Genomic DNA, 15,997 nt, shown 5'->3' with positions numbered 1-15,997 from the left:
TCTGTATTGGAGTTAGTGTACTGGTAAATACAAAAGTGGATAAACGCCCGTTTGGTGGAGTTGAACACATAGATTGAACAGATAAACATGAACAAATACATTGTTATTGACTCTCAGCAAAACTTGAAACAATGTACTTGCTTTGTTTCCGTAGCTGAAAGACGTTATTGGCAGATTTTAAACAATTTATGGGTTGGATTGCCTGAGAACGATAGTTTGAAACACTGTAACGAATTGAAATACAGCATTAAACTTAATAGGTTGTGAAATTAGTTAAAGAAAAGTACTTGTCCTAGTTTCTGAAACTATTATTTTAACACTGCAATGCCCCAAAAAAGTAATGAGGGAAGCTAATTTATATAACTAGATTCCGTGCCTTGCACAAAACACTTTTCTTTTTGTTTCCTGTCCTGTTACACACATACAATGTACTGCTTATGAAAAACTTTGAAATAGGAGGCTGATTTTAGAAATAGTTGGCAAATGGGCATTATATGATTTTGATATGATATTGTAAGGGGGTGGGGGGCTGCTTTTGCCTAATCCCAGTGCAGCATTAAAAATTAAATAGATTATTAATAAATCAAATCTTTTTATATATTTATTTTAATTGTTTCCAAATTGTTAACATTACTTTAATAGTAGGATCCATTACTCTATGAATGCATAACGCCTAGGTTGCTTGAATAAAATACCTTCCAATTAGTTTTAAGACTTTGCAATTTGTTTTAACAATATTAATCAGTTTGTCAATATGGATTGAAGCTGCGCACGCAAGGCCTCCCACAGAGACGGTCCTCTCACAGAGATGCCGCCACAGAGCACACTTCCGGCCTGCAGTTATACCCATCTCCACACGACAGCCAGCCCAGGTTTTTGAGTTAAGGGTCCCCTTCACACAGACAGCGTCACTGGTCAACGTCCCTGGTCAACGTCCCTGGTCATCCAATTGTAACTCTGGTCTGGGGCGATGTCGTCCTTCTTCAACTTTCCCCCTAGTGGTGATAGGGAAGACAGAGACCACACCCATGGTTGGTTGATTAGGTTGACCACATAACTTCTCACAGAGGGACTTACCCAGTTCTCTAAGTTACCCTTGTAGTTCCTTAACCAGTTCTGCCCGGGTATTGTTCTTCCAGCCCTCCAGGTCCATTGGTGACAGTTCTAGGGGCAGGCCGTTGCTTCAGTCTCCATATTGTCTCCCTCTTGCTCCAGTATCTTGGCCTCTCCGACCACTTCCGGAAACGTAATTTGCGGGTTTCGACGTACCCGTCGCTGCAGTTCCTGTTGGATAGGTCTCTGGGTTAGCCCGAAGATGAGCTGGTCTCGCAGCATCTTCTCTCGTTGTGCGGCGTCACCACATTCCTGTCGCTGCCATCTGGAAAACAACTCCCGAAGCCGGAGAATGAAAGCCCCCGTTAATTCACCCCCATGCTGTCGTGCTTTAAAGAATTCTACTCTTAGTTTTCATACCGAAGCCTTATCAGTTCATCTAGTACTTTCCAGTGGCACAAGTGGCCCGCTCTCCTTGCTCAAGAACTAGCACCTCTTGTTTAGCGGTCCCTTCTAATGCCCCACAAAGGGGGGGGGGGGGGGGGGGCAGCCACAAAACTGTTACATCTCTGTGAAAGCCCAGGTGTAGCTCCATATTGACGGGTGGCACGAAATGAATATACAGGTATTTTATAGTAAAGTAAGTAGAGATAGTTAATGTTACAATGTTAAAATATATCCAGACCACTAGTGAAAGCTACCACTGTATAGCCTATTGTATAAACTCAGTCTTTGGAGAATGGTAGAGACTGGTGTTCGAATATGAGAGCGTGGGGGTCAATTGACGCAGCCAGTAGGTAAAGGACAAAAACTTGCGGGTTTGGGTCGGGTTGCAGGTCTGATTAAAGCGGGTCGGGTCAGGTCAGGTCGTGGGTAAGAGGACGGTGTTGCAGCGGGTCGGAAGCGGGTATTCCAGATAATTATTATGATGAATATTCTCTTTTTATAATTTCCAATTGACTTTAAAATAATTATTTGTGTTGTGTTGTTTGTTTTTTTTAACAGAAATGGCCATGCATGCAGTGAATTTGTATTCCATAATACTGCTTCTTTTAGTTAACTTTTCACAAGCACAAGTATTACATGGCTATGAAGACCAGTACAATTTAACAGTAAGTAACCATTTTACAGCTTTTTTTAATCCATTAAATAATTGCATACAGTACCATAAAAATAAGCCAAATACTAGCGTTATCCAAATATTTCAGAAACAGCATGAATACCTATTCAGAATTATTGTAAATATTACTAGTAGAACCTAGTGTGGACTGGAAATGAATCATTCTCCCACTAAACAGAGTGTAGGCGACTAAAAATAAAAGTTCTACTGCATTGGCATTAATGAAAAATGAGAAACGTATTTAAAACTACAGGAAGGACAACTTACAATGATAGCTATCGTGGACAATAGCAACATCTTGTTCGTCATGTCTATTTATTTCATTATCAATATTGCATCTTTATAGATAAATCATATGTGCTAGAGCTGTAGTTCTCAAGCTAAGGTGCAGGACCATCTGACAGGTGGAGGAAAGGTTTCCAGAATGGCCATATCAGAACCATGCAAGCCTGCATTGCATTGTGATCCTCTCTCTTATTAAGAAAACAACCATGTGTGCATTGCTTTGCATGTGCTGTTTATACAACTCAATGTTGATGTGTCTAAAATGTATTTGTAAATGGCTTTTTTTTCTATAAGGGGGGTTGTGCCAGTCCAAAGCCATTATAAATGATTCCCAAACAAAATAAAAGTTTGAGAACTACTGTGTTTCAGAGACCCTGAATTAGATTATTCCTAAATACATGCATGTTTATGTTTTAAATCTTAGGTAGGAAGTACCTCTGTAAATCATGAATATCAAATCCATGCCCCTTTGAGGCAAAAACGCGAAGGTAAGCAATTTATTCTAGTCCTTAAGCACGTTTAATATGGAACCATAACATTTCATATTTTCTTACCGAAAACTCACAAAATGCTGTCTTTTGGTCTGCCTAACTTACACAAACAAACTCTTAAGTACAACATTAATATTGTTTAAGTACATTACTTTGTTCTGTAAACCTACTAAATTCAGCATTCGTTTTAAGTTTTACTTCATTTAACTTGTTTTCTGCCACTAGATAATTTTTAATGGCCTGCCAGTCTGGTAACGCATTAGGTTAAGCTTCTGGATGTATCCTGTATACAGCAGGCTTTGAGAAGAAGAAAAAAAAGTGAGGTCTAGTTACCTCTAATGCTGTATTTAAATTCCATTGTGTAAGTAGCTGAGAGTGGTTGCAAAATAGTGGGATTTATTTGTAAGGCAGCAGTGTGGAGTAGTGGTTAGGGCTCTGGACTCTTGACCGAAGGGTTATGGGTTCAATCCCCAGTGGAGGACACTGCTGCTGTACCCTTGAGCAAGGTACTTTACCTACATTGCTCCAGTAAAATCCCAACTGTATAAATGGGTAATTGTATGTAAAAATAATCTGATATCTTGTAAGTCGCCCTGGATAAGGGCATCTGCTAAGAAATAAATAAGAAGAAGAATTCAAGTGAGGCTGTGACTCCATCGCCATTCACCGCAAGGATCTGACATTAAATAACAGAGTCCATAACATTGGGGCAGCTTCCATGGAAAAAGACAAATTAGTCTCACCTTTTTCTCACTCTGTTTCGGTAGTACTTTCGGGTTGCGTGTGTTTCCGCGTAGTTATCTTTGTTTTAGCCAGAGAAATCTTCCACATGCAAATAACCTAATTAATATTAAAATACAGGAGGGTGTATTTAAATGTTTTTGTCCGAGTACCAATTTGACATGGCGCCACTGTTGATATGTAATACAGAGACTACTCTTTTTGCTGGTCACTTCCAAAATTTGGCAAAGAAACATCTGGCAGCCCGGGTATGTCACATAAATCAGAGAGAGTATCAGCTTTCTAAACTGCCTGGAAACCCGGCCATTGACTCATTGTTGAAAATAATGATCCTTGCTAACAACTATTTAAATGTTACAAACACCTGTTATTTTGTATTAATTCGATTGTTCCTCTTTACAGCAACTTCTCTTCAGGAATATGTTATCGATATTGAGGTGTTTGTCACTATTCCTGATGAATCCTATCTAGATGGACTGAAACAATTCTTGAAGAAAATACCATATCCTCTTAATGTTGAACAAAATGTTAATGTTACAGATGGGGTCCTTACAACAAGTAAGTACGCTGGCAGAGTCATTATACAAGTGGATTTTCTATATGTCAAGAACTTTTTTGCCATAGACATTTATTTTCAAGTATTTTGCTAGCTACAGGTACTCTAGCCACACAACTTGTTTAATTTTATTAAAGGTCCTCAATATACGGGGTTACTGTGGCTGCTGGTAAGAATTTGCCTGACAAGTGAAAATGCTTCCATTGTGGTGGAACAAAAGAGATCATGAAACGATCCAACCAGTTTTCTTTAGATTAAAATTACTTTGTAAAAAAAAGCCTGTCATTACATGTTTTTATATTATTATTCTTTTTTTAATTCTTAAAATGAAGTTGGAATGTGTGTAACTGGTTTTTTTAAAAAAAATTTTAGCTTGCACTCAAAATGGTGAATACACACAGTGCGAGTGTGAAAAAGATTATGCCTGGTCTTCTACAATCTGCAACAAATACAGATCTTGCTCAGGAGAATATGCTATCACCTGTGATTGCATCCAAGTGGCTTCACCAGATGGACTCTATTGCCTGGCAAAATCTTGTAAGAAATATATGCTACAAAGCTTTTAATCTTATTGTTTTGCGCTACACTTCAGGTTCTCTTAACCTACATTGGCAAAGGTTTTATACTGAGTTTTAAATATATAGTGCTACTTTGCAATTAAAACAAAAGTAATCTAGGTAATTTATACTTTATTCACACTTCCAAAATAAAACACAATCAAAAACAAAAAAGTTTTTTTCATGAGGATTTTAGACTTGTGTCAAACTGGAAAGAGAAAAGTATGACTGTTTAAGAAAATACCATATCCTCTTAATGTTGAACAGAATGTTAATGTTACAGATGGGGTCCTTACAACACATGGTTCAGATTATAGATTGGTAATCTTAATTTTAGAAATTTTACTGAAAATGTTCTTGTTTTACAGTTTTTGTTCTAAAAATGAGTTTTTCGATGGATAAAGAATTTGTACCTGCTCTAAATAATATATCATCCCCGGAATATAACCAGTACAAAAGTGACATTGAAGAGGCAGTGAGTGGTTTTTTTTTTTTTTTGTGTGTGTTTTGTTATGTGCTTGAGCTGCATACGCAGCACACATTACTCGCTTTCTTTGGATGTTTATGTCTATGAAAGCTTGTGAGGCTCAAAGCATCTGTTGGATTGATCTCCAAGGGCAGATCTCTAAGAAACCATATCACAAAGTATTCATCACATACTAGAAAAATGAAAGAAGCTTCAAGCATTAAAAGTTCATAAGTACAGCACATGGATTTATTGTAAAGACTCACATTGTGTTTTATTTTCTTTATCTTGATATGTGTGTTTAAGGTTGTGGCAAAGTGGTAAGTGGTAGCAGGTGTATAGCAGATGCAGTGCGGATACAGTAATCCCAAGAACACACAGACAACAAAGTACTAGTGAGAATGATTGATTTAATGGTGTATAATCCAATGGTCTGATGACCCACTGGTAAATAATAAAGAGCTGGCAATACACAACAATGTGTATTGCACAGTAATGAAACGAAGGGTTGCAGTCCTGCAAATAATAGACACGGTACAAACACACACAATTAGACACACATGATCGCTGTTCCAAAGTGAGTGCTCTCAGTGCTTGTGGTGAAGTACTATATAATACGTGCTTTTAGTGAAACAGGTGCTGATAACAATGTTTATTCGTGACGGTAGTGCAGTGGTGATCCGGTTTCGTGCTGGCCCTCGGTGACAGCTCCGGATTTGTGTTTAGCCGTCTAGTGATAACGAACACAGACAATTACTAAACAGACAAACAAACAAAACACTCACAAACTCTTTTCTTTTAATTATTTTGGGCAATCTCCTGGTCCTTCCAGTTTCCACGTCAAATCCCAAGCGAAGGAAAAGAGTTACAATACTCCAGCCCCTTTTATGCGATTATGCATGACCCCTTGGTAAAAGATTGCACCTGATTCTATTGCCTACAGCTGCTACCTCGTTTACCTTCCAGGTTGAGATATGACACAGGCCCGGTTTTTGGGATGGAACCGCATAACAGTCTCGCGTTTTGATTGGTCCATGTCTGTCACATGAATATGTCGTCAGACGAGTGGAAAAGCTTGCAGGCATTTTAAACATTGTGATCAGAGAGAGCGCGTGATCTGCTTTCCACAACCTTTCCATTAAAATATAACGTGGTATTACACTGTATTGATATAACAAACTCTGGGTGATTACTTTATATAAATTATCATGTTATGCACGAATGTAAGAATTGGCTTTCTGTGGTGGTGTACTTTTTTCTTTCAAGTAGCATATATCTATAATCGGTTTTGCGATATATTTTAATATAAAATGTATACACTATTGCAGTTTTGTTAGAGGATACATTAGTTTATCTCTAATGTAATCACAGTTTTACATATAGACTGCCCCTGTTTTCATTTACGTCGCAAATTCTGGGCCACTTTGCTTTTCAGATAATGTCCCAAATTCTGGGCCGACTTGGTTTGCAGATAATGTCCCAAATTCTGGGCCGCTTTGGTTTTTAGATAACGTCCCAAATTCTGGGCTGCTTTGGTTTTTAGATAACGTCCCAAATTCTGGTCCGCTTTGGTTTTTAGATAACGTCCCAAATTCTGGGCTGCTTTGGTTTTTAGATAACGTCCCAAATTCTGGGCCACCTTGGTTTTTAGATAACGTCCCAAATTCTGGGCCGCTTTGCATTTTCGAATTCTGCCCAGTTTTGGGGACTCAGCTGACAGCCGAGTTTCTAAGTCATCCATGCAGTTTACCATAAACTGGATCGTGAATTCATTTGAGAGTAACCCTTAGTACATGAATCAAAGTTAATGTATTTTTACTCTCCCCAGAAATCTTTTTTTTTTTTTTTATGAAAAAACAAATAAAATGTAAATGTTAAAAAAACGTATTTCTTATTACATGAAGAAACTACATTGCACTGAAATAGATACATTAAAATTAATTAAAGCAGTCATTTTCCTTTATTAAAGACTAATATTAAAACACATTTTGGGAAGGAACATGGTATTCCGAAAAAAGGACATCTCATTTTCTTATGTAACGTCCATCAATATATTGTAGTGTTTCAGGTTCTTTTTGGACAGAAATGAGACTGCAACTGTGAGTAGAAGAAGGCCGTTTATTTTGACAATAATTAAATAATCACAAAATAAAATCATAAAGTGAAGGTAAGGAGACTGGAAGTCGAAAGTGAAAATAAATGATTGTAGTAATTTTTCTTTTACCCTACCCTTCCCAGTCTTTTCCCCGCCCCTCTTTTGTGCAAAACCTGAACTCCAATTCCCCTCCACACATGTGTACCACCATGCAACCCCTGCACACACACACCACCATGGAACCCCTGTACGCATACACCACCATGGAACCCCTACATGTATACACCCACCATGTGACCCCTGCACGCACACACCACCATGCAACCCCTACATGTATACACCCACCATGTGACCCCTGCACGCACACACCACCATGCAACCCCTACATGCACACACCACCATGCAACCCCTACATGCACACACCAATATGCAACCCCTACATGCACACACTACCATGCAACCCCTACATGCACTCACCACCATGCAACCCCTGCACGCATACACCCACTGTAGCAATTCTTTGCAAAATATATTTTCGGGTATTCAGCCCCATTCATGTCTATGGCAGTGTTAAAAAACACATTTTCAGTCATATCTCTCGAACCAGAGCACCTACAACCACCGTTCGAAGGGTGCTAGACCAGCCTGAATGTAATATGCCCAGTTTCGTAGCAATTCTTTCATAGCAATTGTTTTCTTTGTCCTGATTTAACACCTGGGCTTCAAGGCTATTTCTTATGTATAGCGTTACCCCTCTGCCTCTTCTGTCCTGCCTGTCTTTCCTATACAGTGTGTACCCACTAATATTATATTCGTCTCCATCACTCTCAGACAACCAAGTTTCTGTAACACCTATCACATCGTAGTTACTTGTTAGTGCAGTAGCTTCAAGTTCTAACATTTTGTTTCTGAGACTTCTAGCATTAAGATAAATACATTTAATAGTGGTCTTACCTGAGTTGTTGCCCTTGTTTTGATGTAGTCTCCCTTCTGTTTTTTTGTTTTCTCCCCCCTGCCTTTCTAGTTTAAATGCTTCTGGACATCCTGAAGGATCCTTTCTCCGAGTAGATTGGGTCCCTTTCTGTTTAAGTGCAGTCCGTCCCACCTGTATAGATAGTCCTTGTTGTAGAAAGTGCTCCAATGTTCAAGAAAGGTGAAGCCTTCCTGTGTGCACCACGATTTCAGCCATGCATTTTGATTTTGTATTTCCAGCTGTCCATATGGTCCTTTGCAAGGCGCCGGCAGTATCCCAGAAAATACCACAGTTTTGGTCTTGTCTTTTAATTTCCTTCCTAGCTCTCTGAATTTGTTTTGCAGGGATCTTGGCCTGTCTCTTCCAATGTTGTTTGTACCAATGTGGATGACTACTACCGGGTCATCTCCTGTTCGTTCTAGGAGCCTGTCCACATTCTCAGTGATGTGCTTGACTGAGGCTCCTGGAAGGCAGTACACTGTTGTAGTAAGGGGGTCCAAACTGCGAACTGAACTTGCTGTGTTTCTCAGTATGGAGTCCCCAACAATCATGACCTCCCTTCTTTTTGCTGCCTGGTCAGCACTGTTTATAGGGTCCTGGGTGTTGTTTCTTTCATTCTCTTGATGTTGGTTTTGGTCATCTAAATGTTGAAGTGGCTCAAATGTGTTGGCTGTCTGGATTTCTGGTGGTTGTGTTTGACGAAGTTTCTTTTTTTCCCTGCTTCTGCCTATCTGAACCCAGATGTTTCGACTTTTAAAGTAATCACCCATAGTTTGTTATATCAGTACAGCGTAATACCACATTAGGAAAGGTTGTGGAAAGCAGATCTCTCTCACTGATCATAATGTTAAAAATTCCTGCAAGCACTCGTGTGACGACATATTCATGTGACAGACATCAACCAATCAAAACGCGGGACTGTTATGCGGTTCCATCCCAAAAAACGGGCCTGTGTCATACCTCTCCAGGTCAATGCATTCTCGCACTGGAGTCTCGTCTTTTTCCAGGCTGATTGACTTCCCGACCCAGGGAATGAACTGTCAGGACAACCTGTCCAAAGCCTTTCCCTTTCGCTACTTTGTATCCTCACAGGTCGAGAGGGAGATTTACAACCAGAACTCATTATATTTCCGTCACAAAGGTACTAAAAAAAATATGCTGTTCAATTCTAGTTGCCAGCCCAAGGATGAATAAAAGATAAGTTAGATCAGCCAGAGTGGCTGTACATTATTACGCCAGATCTAGTGAAAAGCAACTGTGAATCGAATTTCATTTGCTTTGCTGGTAAGACAGAGTAGGTGTTTGCTAACTCAAAGACGGAAAAAAAAAAAAAACATAAACTGTGGATTGACTGATTTGATTATAACTGGGCGTGCTACTTTAAGATATTAATCGGTAAAACGTTAAACATCGAATTCCCCCCCCCAAAAAACAGTTAGACTGAAATACATTTATATAGGATAAATGTCGGTAAAATCACTCACTCTTTTTTTTTTATTATTTTCTTACCAAAAATAATCATTTTGAAATCATCTCTGGTTTGTATAGTTTTTTTATACTTGCTGTCTGTCCTGTCTCCGTTCCGCTCTGAATGGCTGGGGGTCGCTGTCTCTCAGTCATCTCAGTGGTCCGTTAGTCGTGTAGTTTCACTGTGTTCTGGCAGATCTTGTCGACTGAAGCAGCGCTAGAATGCTCTCATTCGTTAAAGTGATTGTGAATCATCAAGACCTGCACCGACTATGCACTTCCATTTGCTAGCTACAGCGCTTATGTCATTCACAGCGCCTACTTTGAAATTATCTGGTTAAGGTGTAGGTGAGCTTTTGCTTTAGGTATACGGTGACAGTTACCAGTTTGATTTGAAAATGGGGTGCAAGAGGAAAACACTTAATGAATATTATGCACAATACCCTGGCCAACAGCTGAAGTCTGCGGCAGGATGAAGCGGGCCCGTCTGCCTTGCCTTCCAGTGACTCAGAGTCCGGCTGTGCTGAAGGAGAGGGGTGCAGCTCAGACTCCGAATAATAAGTGCAAGTTAGTTCTATTCAGCTACCTAATGTTTTGTTCTGTGCATATTATTTTTACTCGTAAATAAATGCTATAAAAGTCTGTGTAATACACTTTTATATGTTGCATTTTCTACGGTTTATTGGAGACAATTTTTAAATTTGTGTAGGATCCGCCGTGACCAAACGTTATTTTAATTAGAATGTTGGTAGCCATGGTTTTGTTGCATCTTGAATATGATACAGTGGTTTAGTTAAATGAGACGTTTTTCAATGGCATACATTTTTTTTATAAGCATAAAGGTCGATTTCACCCATTCTCTGATGAAATGAAAAATAAAAATCAAACAAAAACTAAAATAAACATTGATATTAATCGTCGAGTTGTCAAAAAAAAGTCGAATATTAGCAAACCTAATTATAACTTCTGAATAACAACACGAACATAACAAAAATGGGAAGGAAACAATAACACTCCTGTATATACATAGTTGGATCTTGCTAGTTCTGTAATTAGAAGTTTATTTTTCATTAACTTTGCACTGTGATAAATGCTGTGCGAATATGGCCCTATATCTGAGGTAAAATATCAAGATAATAATTTTGTTCAATGAATCTCAATTACTTTATATAATGACTACTAGTTCTATACACATGCTTTATTTCCAATGGAATTCCTCTTTTCAGATAATTCAGAGTTATTCTGGAACTGTAATGGGTATTCAGACAGTAGCAGTCACAGGTTTCAGGTAAGTTGTTTATTATTAGTAGTTGTAGTTGTAGTAACCTAAATATATCTTCTGTTTAGCTGAGGAGTTGGGGCATCACCACTTATACTGAAGCAGTTACATAAACAAAATGGTAATTCTAGACCTATGCATATTTTGTGTGCATATCTATTATTTCAACTTCGGTTTTCTCCTATGTTATTTTAAATAGCACAACTACTGACTACTTTTAGTGCCACAGCAGACGATGTAGAATACCTTGCTTACCTGAACAGTGACTCAGACACTGCCAAACTTTAATGACACTCTTCAGTATAAAAATGTGCAGTTTAAACATCTTTTTTTCTTGTTGTTTTATTTCCAAAGAAAATGTATCACCACTCCCAAACAATTATGTTTCCTGTAACTTATTCTACATTAATTAACAGCATGAAGGACTCCATCTTTTGGAGTTTCCACTTTATTCTCTCATCCACAGGAATAATATAATTATAATAATTAAATTGCATATGATTAATGTACTTTTAACAACCGTTGGTACTTCCCATTGCCATCAGTTCCTTTCTTTAGAAATGTCTGTTTTCATTGATGCAGAAGCGGCAGTGTTATTGTAGACTATGAGATAGCAACAACTGGGACATTATCATCCTCCATCTTGCAGGCAGGAAACAACAAAATAACATCATCTCTTCTTGAGAAAGGCTATAACGTTAACGCAGCATCTTTTACCGGTAAGAACATAATTATTAGTATCGGTGAACACTGACTAAGTGCTACTTATACAGCAAATCATGCAGTGTGTATTTACCTTTTCCAGATGTTCAAAATGTGTTCAAAGCAAATCAGAATGTGTTTAATGAAATAGAGGAGATAGGACTCACAACAGTACCTGGAACCACCCACCTGGCTAATGTCAGACATCTGTAAATGTAACATGTGCAACGAGCATAGATGAGAACTGAACCCAACAGCACATTTGCATGTAGGCTAATATTCCATTGCTGTAATCTAAGCACTGTATTTATTAATAATGAGTTTATTTAGCAGATGCCTTTATCCAAGGCGACTTACAGAGACTAGGGTGTGTGTGAACTATGCATCAGCTGCAGAGTCACTTACAACTACGTCTCACCCGAAAGACGGAGCACAAGGAGGTGAAGTGACTTGCTCAGGGTCACACAATGAGTCAGTGGCTGAGGTGGGATTTGAACCGGGGACCTCCTGGTTACAAGCCCTTTTCTTTAACCACTGGACCACACAGCCTCCTCGGTGTGTGTGTGTGTGTGTGTGTGTGTGTGTGTGTGTGTGTGTGTGTGTGTGTGTGTGTGTGTGTGTGTGTGTGTGTGTGTGTGTGTGTGTGTGTGTGTGTGTGTGTGTGTGTGTGTGTGTGTGTGTGTGTGTGTGTGTGTGTGTGTGTGTGTGTGTGTAAAAGGAGGTCGACACAGGGGTGTGAATAAACATGCACTTCATTACCTGTACCTCCTAATACTCTGCTCCAGCACCTGACACTCTCGTCTCACTGGTCTCTAGTCTCTTACCCCTGCACATCCATCCTAGTGACGTATGCTTCTGCCATTAACTCTTGTGTGCCTGTGGCACTATCTCTTACCTCAAATAAAACAAAAGTGAGATGTGCTTTCCACACAGTTTATAAAAATAAAGTAAATCGTGCTTTAAACATACATAAATAAATTACGGTCAGAAACTGGGCTTGTGAATTAAATACAGTCGGCACTGGAATATACGACACTCGGATACACGTCAGTCGCGTTTTAAACAAATCAATTTCCATTATATATATTTGAACAATCTAATGCACTTAACCGTCACACGCGATTTCTGACTCTGTCACCAGTTTTTTTTTTTTTATATACATAGCCCTTCTCTTCAATGTTACAATTGATTTGATTATCAGTTTGTCTTTATTGTGCATTTTCATTTGCAAGTGAACTGTGACATTAGGGCCTTATCGAGCACTATATTCTGCCATTTTGAAGACTGACTTTGGATACTGTTTTAATTCTGGAAACTGTTGTGTTTTTTTTTGGTTTTTTTTTTGCTAAATTGCATTGCCTTTTATGTTTTACCGAGTTCTGTGTATGGATAACATTTTAATTTAATTTTGCTGTTGGGTCGTTAATGGGGAATTTGACATACTGCTACAATACATATCAGATTTAACAGTTTCTACTGTATTACAGTCCACATGTCCACAGTTGTCTATTTTGGCAAGTGATATTTTGAGAATCATATCGTTCTGAATTAAAATACGTCTTCTGTTCAAAATGTAGTACCAACAAAATCAAGGGTCAGATATGTGAGTGCGGACTGTAGTCACCCTGTGACACTTTTCCTGGGACATGCACAATGTGGAACGAAAACCTAATTAACTTGAGGCGAAACCGTTGGATTCTCAGTGGAAGCTTGTCCAAAGCTTTCGATCCTAGTAAGGCTAATAACGGTTTGTGGTCTGTCTCAATCTTGACTTTGATCCGTACCCAATGCCTTACATAGAAGACTTGATTGAGCGACTGGGGAAGGCCCGATACATCACCACCTTGGATCTCAGCAAGTGATATTGGCAGATTCCCTTAGCTGCCAAGTCTCGAGAGTACACTGCTTTCAGGACATCTCGCGGAATATTTCAATTTACGGCCATGCCCTTTGGACAACAAGTTCAACTCGATGGTAACTTTACAAGTAAAGTTGTGGGGCTTGCTTTAGCTCTTTAAAAGCATTTTTGTGGTAGTGGAAGAAGTTTAAAAAGTTTTACTTTTTAAAGCAAAGCAGTTACATACAGTCAAAGTTAAATTTAGTAAAATTGGTCTGATTACTTTGATAGACTACTATATCAACCTTATTACTTTGGACTGTGGGGCAGTTAGATCACACATTTCATCAGACATGTACCGTTTGATTGGTAGAAGATATTTGAACTGATTTCAGATTTGTCTACCTTTTTGTCTAACTTGTTGGGAAAGTGGTCAAAGTAGCTGATTTGTGTCAAAAGTCACATTGTTTACTAATTGCCTCATGCTTAGAATGTGCTATAATTTGAAATTGATGCGGTTACTAAAACAGCTGTACCTCTTGATTCGTAGACGCCATTCCTGTTTTGATTTGAATAATTGAATAGCTGAGAAGTAGATGAAGATTTCATTTGCTCTAAGTATTTGTCTAGCTTGTTGGGAAAGTGGTCAAAACGGCAGTTATTTCTAAATGTTCACAGGAAACGTAGTTGGTACGGTTACTAAAACAGGTGTACCTCTTGATTGGTAAAAGTTATTTCTGTTTTGATTTCATATTTGAATAGCAGAGTAGAGGAACATGTCATACCCTCTAACTTTTTGTCTTACTTGTTGGGAAAGTGGTCAAAGTAGCTGATTTGTGTCGAAAGTTACATCGTTTACAGTAAATAGAATGTTGGAAGTCTGGGAGTTTTTAAACAATGGGGAGCTTTAGAATGTTGAAAAAAGTCCCATTAAAGTGAATGAAGATGGACAAAAAAGGACAAAAATCTTAATAGTTTTTTCTTAAAAGTTGTATACAAGCACACTATTCCAGACTGGTCTACCCGTTTTAAAGTTTGAACGGCATTTCTAGCTTAAACGGTGTAAGAGGAGTAGCGTGCCGAAGAAGAAGAAGAAGAAGAAGAAGTATGTCGAAGATTTAAAGTGGGGACTCTTGCTTCGCAAGCCCAACTAACAAGTTCAAATGGAACATTTTTTGTATTTAATTTATTTAACCAGGAGAGTTATCCATTCAGACCAAGGCCTTGTTTACAAGGGGGTCCTTTTATGTTGATTGACATTTTCTTGAGCATGGTTGGTTAACTAGGAACAAAGCAGAACTGTTTTAATATTTACAATATTTTACTGTTGTCCAAAAAAAAAAAAAAAAAAAAAAAACCCTACTGTGAGGAAATGTTTGACCCTGTTCTTCTTTGTTTAAACCAGGATTTCAAGGGTTATGTAATAACTCGGACTACGGTGTTGGACAGGACCTTGACATAATTAAAACAGCATGCCCAGCACAACAGATTGGAAATATCAATGTACAATGCAAAAATGGGGAATGGTGTATCATAGAGAACACATGTGTATTAAAAGAAATCAATAACATTCTGTCTAACGCTCAGGTAATGTCCCTTTTTTCAAAACATATAAACACACTTATATAATAAGCTCTATTCAATTTGAAGTTGCTAATTCAAATAGTGAGCTACAGCTGAGTATTGTGTTGGGCCCAGGTTTTCTTTGGGCAAGCAGTAGTGCTGTTTAATAGTTATGAAAACTCTCTCTCTCTCTCTCTCTCTCTCTCTCTCTCTCTCTCTCTCTGGCTATGTTTACAATGAAAAATACAAGTAAAATAGGGTTGTATTTCTATTATTTCTGAAATAAATCTATGACACTTATTTCAGAACCATAATAACACACAGGAATCAATCAGTGTGTTGTAATGTTAGGGTCCAGGCAAAACGCCTAAACTAAAACAGTATTGTAATGTCTTACATTCTGAGGAACGTGTTCAAAGTTCTTTGGTGGAATTTCTCAATCATGTTATAATATATTTTATCACAGGTTCAGAATGTTTACCACTTAGTTATTTTATTATTGTTTAGTTATTTATTATTATTGTTTACTACTATTGTTTATTTTCCCTTTACAACAGAATCTGACAAACAGCCCAGAACCAGTAACTGAGCTACCCATCTTAATTGAACAGCTAAATAATACTTCAACAGTGTTTAAAAACAATATAACTTCATCAGCTGCAACCATTTCCTCAGTGGTTGATATATTGACAATCTTTTCAAACACTGCTAAAAATGTCACCATTACTGAGGCTGAATTGGGGGTAAGTTTCCATTCACTAACTGAGAAAAAAAATAGTTAGCAGGTTATCAGATGTCACATTAATTTGCAC

General features: G+C 38.2%; 1 protein-coding gene across 2 annotated transcripts in view; it reads left to right on the top strand.

Annotated features, from left to right (window-relative positions):
- The window catches only part of LOC117402668 (adhesion G-protein coupled receptor F1-like), a 62,443-nt gene that overhangs the window by 32,951 nt on the left and 13,495 nt on the right, over window positions 1-15,997 (top strand). For both annotated transcript variants that reach the window (XM_059023648.1, XM_034004042.3), the window contains 9 exons: window positions 2,059-2,165; window positions 2,883-2,946; window positions 4,093-4,248; window positions 4,619-4,783; window positions 5,172-5,278; window positions 11,031-11,092; window positions 11,666-11,802; window positions 15,028-15,209; window positions 15,743-15,928. In XM_059023648.1, the coding sequence (XP_058879631.1) occupies window positions 2,061-2,165; window positions 2,883-2,946; window positions 4,093-4,248; window positions 4,619-4,783; window positions 5,172-5,278; window positions 11,031-11,092; window positions 11,666-11,802; window positions 15,028-15,209; window positions 15,743-15,928 (1,164 nt within the window). In that variant the 5' untranslated portion in view covers window positions 2,059-2,060. The remainder of the gene's footprint in view (window positions 1-2,058; window positions 2,166-2,882; window positions 2,947-4,092; window positions 4,249-4,618; window positions 4,784-5,171; window positions 5,279-11,030; window positions 11,093-11,665; window positions 11,803-15,027; window positions 15,210-15,742; window positions 15,929-15,997) is intronic.

This window comes from Acipenser ruthenus, chromosome 5, assembly GCF_902713425.1.
Source record: "Acipenser ruthenus chromosome 5, fAciRut3.2 maternal haplotype, whole genome shotgun sequence".
In the NCBI taxonomy this organism is placed as follows: domain Eukaryota; kingdom Metazoa; phylum Chordata; class Actinopteri; order Acipenseriformes; family Acipenseridae; genus Acipenser; species Acipenser ruthenus.
This window is presented reverse-complemented; position numbering and strand designations above follow the sequence as displayed.